Here is a 12,343-nt window from a genome sequence, read left to right as displayed (position 1 = left end):
ATCGCTTGGAAAACGCAAGCTGAAAAAGCTTGTGTTTTCGAATTCCGCATGCGTTTTACCCACAGCATTTCTGCTACGTGGGCACATAGCCATAGATTTGGTGTAAAGATTGTACCTCTCAGAATTCAAATCAGGCAATGCTTTGCAGAAACAGCAAAAAATGCTGGAATGTTTCATCCCAGAATCATGAATGAAGTTTTAATGTAATATGCATTGTATGAAAATGTAGATAATTTTTGTTCTTTTTTTCAAGCTCATGCTCGATTGATGTACAGGGATACGGTCTCTGTCGAAGATGCTATCACAGTTGTGTCTGTAATGGAGTCATCAATGCAGGTAAAAATAACAGTTTTTATTAAAGGGAACCTGTCAGCAGGATTGTGTTCAGTAACCTACAGACAATGTCAGGTCGGCGCCATTATACTGATTAAAATGATACCTTGGTTGATGGAATCAGTCTTGTGGTTGTTCTTTAATCTTTATTTTTAGTTTCAGTTAATGATATGCTCGTGCTCCAGGGTGGCCTGTGGGGGGGGTCTTCATGTGGTGCTCTGCTTACATATTCATGTGTATGGCTTCTGACAGGTCACTGATCCCTCATTGGCCTGCCGCCCTATTTTACATAATGAATGTTATATATATTGAGAAAAAAAAAATCACCTGCACTGCCTCATGATCGCATGTATAATGTGCATTTAATTCTTTTATTTGATGCTATAAATAAATTCATAAAAAAGTGTCTCAAAATGGCGATCCGATCGCTGCTACGGTGCAGGCATAGCCATCTTGCTATAGGGAAAAAAAATGTATTCTTCCAAGATGGCGCTGCCTGTGCGGTAGCAGCTATCGGATCGCTGATAGCCACTGCTGCACTGGCACGGCCAGCGCCATTTTGAGACACATTTTTTTTTTTTAATGAATTTATTTATGGCATTAAATAAAAGAATTAAATGCACAATTCTGACACTTAGCCTCTCTCTTCCCACTTACCCTCTATCGGTGGCGAGTGGGGTGATAGTTGGGGGGGTTGATGTCACCTTTGTATTGTCAGGTGACATCAAGCCCCGAGGTTAGTAATGGAGAGGCATCAATAAGACGCCCCCATTACTAACACCATAGTCACATTGTATAAAAACACAGACTCCTTTAATAATCTTGATTAAACCATACTTATGACCTCGCCTAATTCCACCGAATCCCTCGTTATCCTGTAATAAACTAAAATTATAAAACAACCATATCCATGCTGAGAACCACTGGTAAATGAGCTGCTGCAGTGACCAGTGGTGACGTCATCGAGGTTACCTCCGGTCACTGAGGCTGCGTTCCCAGCCTCGCCTAAACTGCGGGAGAATTTAACTGCCGTGAATTTCAACTGAGGTGAACTCGCTTCTGCACCATGCGACTTTCTCATGGTGCTGGCGGGGATCTCACCGAGGTCACTGCAGTCAGTGACATCACCGCTATTTTTCAGCAGTGGTTCTCAGCCTGGACGGTCGCATCTTGGCACCGTCCAGGTTGAAAGCTATGTATACCCCAGACATGGATTACGGCGTGGGACAGAACGACGGAGAGGTGAGGGATATGGTTGTTTTTTAGCTTAATAATAATCATTATTTTTATATAGCGGTTAAATATTCCTCAGCACTTTACAGCTTGCACGTATATTATCATTCCTGTCCCCGATGGGGCTCACAATCTAAATTCCCTATCAGTATGTCTTTGCAGTGTGGGAGGAAACCGGAGTACCCGGAGGAAACCCACGTTAACACAAGGAGAACATACTCCTTGCAGATGTTGTCCTTGGTGGGATTGGACCCCAGCGCTGCAAGGCTGCAGTGCTAACCACTGAGCCACCGTACCGCCCGTGGTTTATTACAGGAGGACTAGGGCTTCGGTGGAATTAGGCGTTAGGTGAGTGTAACTGTGGTTTATTTTTAAATAAACATGGAAAACTGTGTTTTGTTTTATTTCTAATAAAATACTTTATTCTGGCTGTGTCTTTATTTACATATAACTATAGGATTAGCAATCCGTGGGCTTGATGTCATCTGACAATACAAAGGTGACATCAACCCCACAAATATGAACCCCACTTGCCAGCGCTACAGGAAAAGTGGAAAGAGCCGGACAAAACGCCTTTTCTGGGTGGCTGTGGGCTGCTACTTTTAGGCTGTGGGAGGGTAAAGGCCCCGTCTCACATAGCGAGATCGCTAGCGAGATCGCTGCTGAGTCACAAGTTTTGTGACGCAACAGCGACCTCAGTAGCGATCTCGCTATGTGTGACACGTACCAGCGATCAGGCCCCTGCTGTGAGATCGCTGGTCGTGTCGGAATGGCCTGGACCATTTTTTGGTCGTTGAGGTCCCGCTGACATCGCTGAATCGGTGTGTGTGACACCGATCCAGCGATGTCTTCACTGGTAACCAGGGTAAACATCGGGTTACTAAGCGCAGGGCCGCGCTTAGTAACCCGATGTTTACCCTGGTTACCAGCGTAAATGTAAAAAAAAAAAAACAGTACATACTCACCATCTGATGTCCGTCAGGTCCCTTGCCGTCTGCTTCCTGCTCTGACTGAGATCCGGCCATACAGTGAGAGCACAGCACAGCAGTGACGTCACCGCTGTTCTCTGCTCTCACTGTACGGCGGCACTCAGTCAGAGCAGGAAGCAGACGGCAAGGGACCTGACGGACATCAGATGGTGAGTATGTACTGTTTGTTTTTTTTACATTTACGCTGGTAACCAGGGTAAACATCGGGTTACTAAGCGCGGCCCTGCGCTTAGTGATCCGATGTTTACCCTGGTTACCCGGGTGCTGCAGGGGGACTTCGGCATCGTTGAAGACAGTTTCAACGATGCCGAAGTCGTTCCCCTGATCGTTGGTCGCTGGAGAGAGCTGTCTGTGTGACAGCTCCCCAGCGACCACACAACGATTTACCAACGATCACGGGCTGGTCGTGATCGTTGGTAAATCGCTATGTGAGACGGGGCCTTTAGGCAGTATCCATGGCCCCTTTCCAGCCTGAGAATACCAGCCCCCAGCTGGTTGTCAAAAATGGGGGGGGGGCATGCCACGGCTTTTTAAAATTATTTATTAAAATAATTTTAACCCCTTTCTGACATTGGACGTACTATCCCGTCGAGGTGTGGTGGGCCCATATGACCACCGACGGGATAGTACTTCCAGCGTATATATTATTCACATAAATAAATTTCTTTATCTAAATAATAAAAAAAAAACAATAAAAGTTCACATATTTAGTATCGCCGCGTCCGTAACGACCCCACCTATAAAACTGTATCACTAGTTAACCCCTTCAGTGAACATCGTAGGGGGGGGGGGAAAGGGCAAAAAACAACGCTTTATCATACCGCCGAACAAAAAGTGGAATGACACGCGATCAAAAAGACGGATATAAGTAACCATGGTACCGCTAAAAACGTCATCTTGTCCCGCAAAAAACGAGCCGCCATACAGTGTCATCAAAGAAAAAATAAAAAAGTTATAGTCCTCAGAATAAAGCGATGCCAAAATAATTATTTATTCTATAAAATAGTTTTTATCGTATAAAAGCGCCAAAACATAAAAAAATGATATAAATGAGGTATCGCTGTAATCGTACTGACCCAAAGAATAAAACTGCTTTATCAATTTTATCAAACGTGGAACGGTATAAACGCCTCCCCCAAAATAAATTCATGAATAGCTGTTTTTTTTGTCATTCTGCCTCACAAAAATCAGAATAAAAAGCGATCAAAAACTGTCACGTGTCCGAAAATGTTACCATTAAAAACGTCAACTCGTCCCGCAAAAAAAAAGACCTCACATGACTCTGTGGACCAAAATATGGAAAAATTATAGGTCTCAAAATGTGGAGACGCAAAAACTTTTTTGCTATAAAAAGCGTCTTTTAGTGTGTGACGGCTGCCAATCATAAAAATCCGATATAAAAAACGCTATAAAAGTAAAAACCCCTCTTCATCACCCCCTTAGTTAGGGAAAAATAATAAAATTAAAAAAATGTATTTATTTCCATTTTCCCGCTAGGGTTAGGGCTAGGGTTGGAGCTAAAGTTAGGGTTGGGGCTAAAGATAGGGTTAGGGTTTGGATTACATTTACAGTTGGGATTAGGGTTGGGATTAGAGTTAGGGGTGTGTCAGGGTTAGGGGCGTGGTTAGGGTTACTGTTGGGATTAGGGCTAGGGGTGTGTTTGGATTAGGGTTTCAGTTAGAATTGGGGAGTTTCCACTGTTTAGGCACATCAGGGGCTCTCCAAACGCGACATGGCGTCCGATCTCAATTCCAGCCAATTCTGCATTGAAAAAGTAGAACAGTGCTCCTTCCCTTCCGAGCTTTCCTGTGCGCCCAAACAGGGGTTTACCCCAACATATGGGGCATCAGCGTACTCGTGACAAATTGCACAACAACTTTTGGGGTCCAAGTTCTCTTGTTACCCTTGGGAAAATATAAATTTAGGGGGCTAAAAATCATTTTTGTGGGAAAAAAAAGATTTTTTATTTTCACGGCTCTGCGTTGTAAACTGTAGTGAAAAACTTGGGGGTTAAAAGTTCTCACAACACATCTAGATAAGTTCCTTGGGAGGTCTAGTTTCCAATATGGGGACACTTTTGGGGGTTTCTACTGTTTGGGTACATCAGGGGGCTCTGCAAATGCAACGTGATGCCTGCAGACCAATCCATCTAAGTCTGCATTCCAAATGGCGCTCCTTCCCTCCCGAGCTCTGCCATGCGCCCAAACAGTGGTTCCCCCCCACATATGGGGTATCAGCGTACTCAGGATAAATTGGACAACAACGTTTGGGGTCCAATTTTTTCTCTTACCCTTGGGAAAATAAAAAATTAAAGGCGAAAAGATGATTTTTGTGAAAAAATATGATTTTTTATTTTTACGGCTCTGCATTAGAAACTTCTGTGAAGCACTTGGGTCAAAGTGCTCACCACACATCTAGATGAGTTCCTTAGGGGGTCTACTTTCCAAAATGGTGTCACTTGTGGGGGGTTTCAATGTTTAGGCACATCAGGGGCTCTCCAAACGCAACATGGCGTTCCATCTCAATTCCAGTCAATTTTGCATTGAAAAGTCAAATGGCGCTCCTTCCCTTCCGAGCTCTGCGGTGCGCCCAAACAATGGTTTACCCCCACATATGGGGTATCAGCGTACTCAGCACAAATTGTACAACAACTTTTGGGGTCCATTTTCTCCTGTTACCCTTGGTAAAATAAAACAAATTGGAGCTGAAATAAATTTTGTGTAAAAAAAAAAAAAAAAAAAAGTTAAATGTTCATTTTTATTTAAACATTCCAAAAATTCCTGTGAAACACCTGAAGGGTTAATAAACTTCTTGAATGTGGTTTTGAGCACCTTGAGGGGTGCAGTTTTTAGAATGGTGTCACACTTGGGTATTTTCTGTCATATAGACCCCTCAAAATGACTTCAAATGAGATGTGGTCCTTAAAAAAAAAATGGTGTTGTAAAAATGAGAAATTGCTGGTCAACTTTTAACCCTTATAACTCCCTAACAAAAAAAAAATTTGGTTCCTAAATTGTGCTGATGTAAAGTAGACATGTGGGAAATGTTACCTATTAAGTATTTTGTGTGACATATCTCTGTGATTTAAGGGCATAAAAATTCAAAGTTGGAAAATTGCGAAATTTTCTAAATTTTTGCCAAATTTCCGTTTTTTTTCACAAATAAACGCAAGTTATATCAAAGAAATTTTACCACTATCATGAAGTACAATATGTCACAAGAAAACAGTGTCAGAATCGCCAGGATCCGTTGAAGCGTTCCAGAGTTATAACCTCATAAAGGGACAGTGGTCAGAATTGTAAAAATTGGCCCGGTCATTAACGTGCAAACCACCCTTGGGGGTGGAGGGATTAAAAAATAGCGTGGGGACCCCTCAATTCTTGATAACCAACCTTGCTAACACTAACAGCTGAGGGTTGCAGCCCCCAGCTGTGAGTCTTGCCTGGCTGGTTACCAAAAATACGGCTTTTGTTTTTTTTTTAATTATTTATTTACAGCGCAGGAGCGGCTGATGAATACTCCCATCATCCGCTCCTGCTCTCACTGGTATTAGCGGCAGCGGGTGTCGGATGATAGGAGCAGTAGTCCCATCAGCTGACACCAGTGACTGGAGGTAAACTTTATACCTCCGATCACAGCTGAGTGCTCACCGTTGATGAGAAGCTGTGTTTGCTGCGCTGTCTTGCATATGACAGCGTGTCAAGCACTGTATTGTCGGGCCCCCCCATTCAAGAGAATGGGGTTCAGGTCCACTCTGCTGGATGACAGCCTGTATGGACACATCATGCTGCCTGTCCTCTAAATGTAGCAGAGCTGACTGTGAGGTCACATCCTGCTGTCCTTGACTTTTCTGCAGCAAATACGCTGCAAAGAAAGTCATCCTGCATATTTGGAGCGTTTTTTCACCATCCTTTCAAGTCAATGGGTGGAAAACCCTGAAAGAAGTGACGTGCTCAATGTAAAAAAAACCCAGCAAAGCACAAAATGCTGATGACAAAAAACCCAATGTGTGTGTGTATGAGATTCCTGAAATCTCATAGGCTTTGTTGGTACTGTAAAAAGCAGCTGAAAATTCGCATGAAAAAAACTGCAAAAACGACCAGTGTGAACATACCCTTTAAATCTTGATGGTATTCTTGAAAGCTGAAAGTGCTTAAGAGTCATAGCATCTCAGGCAATGATGGGCGGGCAGTGTAAAGTTACAGAGCAGGGATGCTTTATCGCATAGTGCATATAAGTCACCAGCACTGTGTAGAGTTCTAAGCCTCCCTGGGTATTACAAAAACTGCTGGAAGCTTCATGGCATTGGATATCCATGGCAGAGCAGGTGCATGCAAGTCTTGCAACACCAAGCACAATGCCAAGCACCAAAATGGTATAAAGCACACAACCACTGGTCTCTGGCACAGGGAAAACGTTCTGTGGAGGGAGTAATCTGGCTCCTCTATCTGGCATCTGATGGATTAGTTTGGTTTTGGCAAATGCCAGGAGAATGCTACCTTTCTGATTGCTTTATGCCAACTGCAAAGTTTGTTGAAGGGGAAAATGCTATGGCATTTTATGTCAGGTGTTGGTCTAGGTTCCTTATTTCCAGTGGAGGGAAAACTTAATGCTTCAGCATATCAACACATTTTGGAGAATTATAAGCTTCCCACTGTGCGTGAATAAATGGAGCTATGATAATAAATAATAATTCCTATAGAGTGCAGGAAAGCAGAGTGTGACACTAGTCACTACTCATGGACAAGCCATGAGGCAGGGTAGTCAAGATGTCCATGGTCAAATGTGAAGAGAGCTCATCGTAAACTAAGGGGAAAGACGGAGGCGTAGTCACGGTCCAAGTTCAGAACTCCAGAAAGGTAGCAAATCTTAATAAAGGGGCTAGGCAAACGGATGATCAAAGGCAAGTTCAAGATCGGACGACAAAGATCAGAATTTAAGAACTCAGAGCAAACGTACACCACTTGAGCTAAGCTACAACTGACAGCAGTCAGATACAGGCAGCCAGCTAAATGACCAAGGACGGGAAACAGCTGGAGGAAACCCACCACACCCAAGCTATGATTGGATGGCTGGTTTGTCGCTCACAAAACTGACAGCTCAGCACACCCCAGCCTCCGATTGGACAGCTGAGCTGTCAATCACAATACCGGCAGCTCAGCACACCCCTGCCCCTGATTGGACAACTGAACTCTCACTCACAGCATCAAAGACACAGTGAGTGATGGAATTGTGACACAGACAATATGTATATCGTAAATTAACATGAAACTGCTTACTGTGACCTCCAGAAGGGCAAGTAAATATCAGTATATGCTACATACTAACCACAAGACGGAGTAGCCATATTCCATACAAATACACAGTAGGTGAAGAAATAGGAATAAATTCACTTTTGGGTAGCAAGCATTCACCTGCAATCCGTTGCAGATTAATTTTTTTTCTTGCTCTGAGAAATTGACTTTTCATTATTTGTGAAATAAACTAAAGCGAGAACTCTGATATTTGTACATTACTTTGCATATCTCAACATCTATCTAAGCTTAGATTATTTGTCAATTCTAGACATTGGATGATGCATGAGTGCAGATATTACCCTAAATCCTTCTTGCAGCTAATCATTTTTTTCCCATTATGCAGGGTGGTGCCCTTCTTGGTGGTGTGAATGCATTACACACAGCGTTCCCAGAAAATCCACTGGAGCAGTACCAAATGCAGTGTGAGCTCCTCTTAGATAGGCTTGGTCTCCACCACATATTACAAGAAGAGTTGCAAAGGCTGGGGCGGTAAGTAAGCATGCCTGTGTGGTGTCTCTTGATGAACAGATGATATTACTCCATGCCATCACTGACCACAGTATTGCAGTGTGAGTTCTCCTAAAGTACACTGGAGTGAGCTCTAGTTAATGCTTGAAAGTGGTCACGCTAAGACCATCAAGTTGCCACCGCCACCATGGCATGCAAGTTTCTGATAATCCAAGTTGCAAAACAGCCAAATATGTCTACATTACTGTGTGATGTAGCATTGACATGAGACAAATTTTGGCTGCATAACTAGTGTCCCTGCCAACGTCGCCATGTGGCTTTTGCCTTAACAGTTGCAAAGTGACATGGGGGCACAATAAAAAAAAAAAAAAAAAAAAAAGAGGGAAAAAATAATTTTGTCAAGTTGGGATGATAAGGCCTTGTATTCTATAGGGATTCTATCAATAAAATATAAATGTCAAATATATGTAAACTGTTTTATACATGCTCTAAAGAGAAAGCAGAGACCCTGTCTCTTTAAATCATCAGTTGGTTTATTGCCCTCATGGCATGGCATTTAGTGTGCCGGAGGATACAACTCTGGGTTTTATATCTGACACCATTAAGCGTAGTGATGCATAGTTCCCCTCCAGCACTTTACCAGTGACTTTGTCACACTGAAATGTTGTCAGTAAAGGTGATTTATGGTTTGATATTAGAAACTCTTAACTTCTGTATAAGTAAAGCGTTTTACAACTGTATCCAGACAGGCCACTTTTGTAAACAGCTAGAGCATTAAAGTGATCTTATCACTATGCAGATATAGGGTTAATCGGCAGATAAATAGCGTTGCTGAAAGTGTGGCTACCTGGAGAAAATGAACTGATATCCTCTTGGGAGCCGCCAGCTTTCAGTGGTGCAGGGAGCTATTAGTCACCCCTCCCAGCACCAATATACTGTGAGCTATAAGCACACCCTGGGACTTTGATTGTTAGACGACTGCAGAATATCTGTGTAGAACGAGCTGTCAATCAAATTACTGGGGAGTGTTTACAGTTATAAGCTTACTATAGCCTCTCCTTGTATCTGCACACATCTATGAAAGCTGGCGGCTCTCAAGAGGAAATAAGTTAATTTGAGTAATGTGTCTGGGCAGCATTGTAACGCTCCTTACCTGCAGATTAACTCTATATCTGCAGGTAAATAGCATTTTCCAAGGTGACAGATCTTTTATGACAAAAGTCATAAAGTTCATCGCATCTAAACCCTTTCTTTCATACTTGTTCTTTACAGACAGCAGAATGAAGAGTCTGACCAATCTGAAACAAATCTTTCCAATTGTCTCGTAGAGGATAATGTGCATCCTCACAGTTCACAGCCAGGCGACTCGATTGTGAAGGTTTACCCTGAAACAACAAGAATCTCAGATGCTCAGACTTCACCAGAAGTTACAGTGGGTAATGACCAGAAATGTCCTGTTGTTTCTTATCCATTACAAAAGAAAAGCAGAGAAAGTAACCAGCAAGCTGAACCGTCCATGAAGACCAGCAATGACCAGACATCGAGTCTATCTGAGAACCATACCAGCATGTGTAGTGACTCTAGTCTTGGGTGGTATGATGCCATCTCGTCAGAGCAGCAGACCTTAGAAGTGTCTCCTATTCCTAAAAATACAGAAAGTTATACTGGCATAAAACTACAGCCTGGAATACAGCCAGGACTTGGGGAAATCGGCAATAGTGATAAAGGTGAAGTTCCTGGAGAGGCGGAAGGAAAAATACAACCAGGGAAAGACTCAAGTCACACAAGAGTTAATCATTTGCCAAACGAAGTGATTACAGAGCACGTCTCAAAGAAATGGCAAAGGTTGAATAAAAAGTCACTGAAAAGTGCACTTGGTTCAAAGCAATGTGGGGAAAGTAGTGATGTCTCAGGCGCAGATAATCCCCTGTCCTCCGGGCCTCTTCATAGTACACCTGCACGTGGCAAGAAAAGAAGTCATCCTCAGGCTGATCCAGAAGAAAGTAGATCAGGTGAGCAGGATCCAGAGATGTATGCTCGATTAGCCCAACTAGCCAAGTTTACTTTTAAGCAGAAGACAAAAATGACCCGCTGTCCTGAAAGAGAAAATCTCGATAAGGAAAGTCGGGACGGTGGAGACAACCAGCCAAAGCCAGAAGCTGCTCCTGCAGGGAAACTACTGAGATTACTGGCGGGATCAGTCACTGCAGATCAGAGAGGTTCTCTTCCAATGAAGGAAGCAAAGGATTTGTCAGGGGCCACCATCACAGAAAAGGAGATCCAGAATAAAGCCAGTGCCGTAAGTCATATACTACCTCCGCCTGCATGTTCGGGTGAGGCGTCACACTGTAGAAAGGTGTCCTCTAGTACTCTGGCCAAGCTGGCCACATTTTCTTTCTCATCAGTGTCTGATAACAAAGCTGCTGAAGTGCTTGCTGTCCCCTGCAACGATACCCCAAAATCTCCTGAGAACCAGCTTTCTGGAGGTAAAAGGAAATGTTTCCAGCTGGACCCACCCTTCAGTCGGGCTGCCTTAACATGTAAAACTCTCTTTTTTACCACAGACTTAGATGATGAAGAGTTAGACTTTGATTGGAGTAATGAGGTAAAATAATTAGTGTAAAACACCAGTGTCCTCATCTTATGTCATTAGGAGAATGTTGTCCCAGGTCTGTACAGCAGGTGGCAGCGCGGGCTGCTTCTCCTGGTCCATGATGGGTTCTCTCATTCTCTACACTTTGCTTTGACTACTTTTCAGATGGAGCTGGCAACATTGCCAAGAACTATGTGCAATAGTGTGAAGAAGACTGACAGATGTTTGATTTAACCAAGTTGTGCTTTATCATGCTGCATCTGTCAACAGACGCGGTAGTGCGTGACTGTAATAAACTATGTTGATGTTTTCAGAACTTTGTTTTTGAGTGGCGTTCTTTATATGTAACATAAATGATATTGTCTTCAGGACTGGTAAGGCCTCTTTCATGCTAGCGTCGTGCACTGCACGTCGCTATGTGTCGTTTTGCAGAAAAAACGCATCCTGCAAAAGTGCTTGCAGGATGCGTTTTTTCTCCATAGACTAGCATTAGCGACGCATTGCCACACGTCGCAACCGTCGTGCGACGGTTGCGTCGGACCGTCGCCACCAAAAAAGTTGCATGTAACGTTTTTCGGTGTGTCGTGTCCGCCATTTCCAACCGCGCATGCACAGCCGGAACTCCGCCCCCGCCTCCCTGCACCTCACAATGGGGCAGTGGATGCGTTGAAAAACAGCATCCGCTGCCCCCATTGTGCAGCGCTTTCACTGCTTGCGTCGGTGCGCCGCAACTACGCAATTCGTCGTGCGTCGTACGACGCTAGTGTGAAAGTAGCTTAAGACTTGCGTTTGCCTTTATACTATACAGAGCAGTCTGACCTTGGAATCCCTCATTTCTTGGCCCACACATTATATCAGGTCATGCATGGTAAGTTAACTTGCTGTGGTCTGGCAGCATACTCCCCTTTTGCTGTAGGCCTATTATTGAGGATGAACATATTTTCGGAGTAAAGATGTTTTGGCCAGAGCTCGTATTTTCTGGACTCCTTATTTAGAAAAAAAAAAAGTTTCTGATATTGAAAACATCTTTGATCGGCAAGGCTGAGATTTATTGGCATACAATCTTACTAAAGAATTATCTGATGGCCATACACCAGCCTTGATGATCAGGTGTGGTGGAGTCAGTCGCTCCTGATTCATGAAGAGGTGCATGCCTTTTCATGAATCTGGAACGTCGGACGAGTAGCGCGTGCCTCCATATGCCACGTCAGAAATCTTTCTCAAGTCAGTGATTCGAGTGAGATTTCTGGCACAGGGGAAGATGCTGCTTTTCAGGCCTTAGGCTGGGGTCACACATGCGTGTTTTACGTACGTAAGAGCGCATAAACTACGTCCGTAAAACTCGCATTACATACGGCACAATGCTTCTCAATGGGGCTGCTCCTATTAGCCGTATATTACGGTTCAGTATTATACGGCTTTCTACGGCC

The 12,343-nt window shown here is 43.6% G+C and overlaps 1 protein-coding gene across 2 annotated transcripts in view; it reads left to right on the top strand.

Moving 5' to 3' along the window:
• MCM9 (minichromosome maintenance 9 homologous recombination repair factor) overlaps positions 1 to 11,229 on the top strand; it is a 101,093-nt gene extending 89,864 nt beyond the window's left edge. For both annotated transcript variants that reach the window (XM_077289537.1, XM_077289539.1), the window contains exons 11-13: positions 254 to 336; positions 8,196 to 8,341; positions 9,593 to 11,229. In XM_077289537.1, coding sequence (XP_077145652.1) covers positions 254 to 336; positions 8,196 to 8,341; positions 9,593 to 10,934 — 1,571 coding nt within the window. In that variant the 3' untranslated portion in view covers positions 10,935 to 11,229. The remainder of the gene's footprint in view (positions 1 to 253; positions 337 to 8,195; positions 8,342 to 9,592) is intronic.
• The last annotated feature ends 1,114 nt before the right edge of the window (positions 11,230 to 12,343 follow it).

Source organism: Ranitomeya variabilis, chromosome 2 (assembly GCF_051348905.1).
Source record: "Ranitomeya variabilis isolate aRanVar5 chromosome 2, aRanVar5.hap1, whole genome shotgun sequence".
NCBI classification, from domain to species: Eukaryota; Metazoa; Chordata; class Amphibia; order Anura; family Dendrobatidae; genus Ranitomeya; species Ranitomeya variabilis.
The sequence above is the reverse complement of the archived record's forward strand: the minus strand, read 5'-3'. Positions and strand labels throughout refer to the sequence as shown.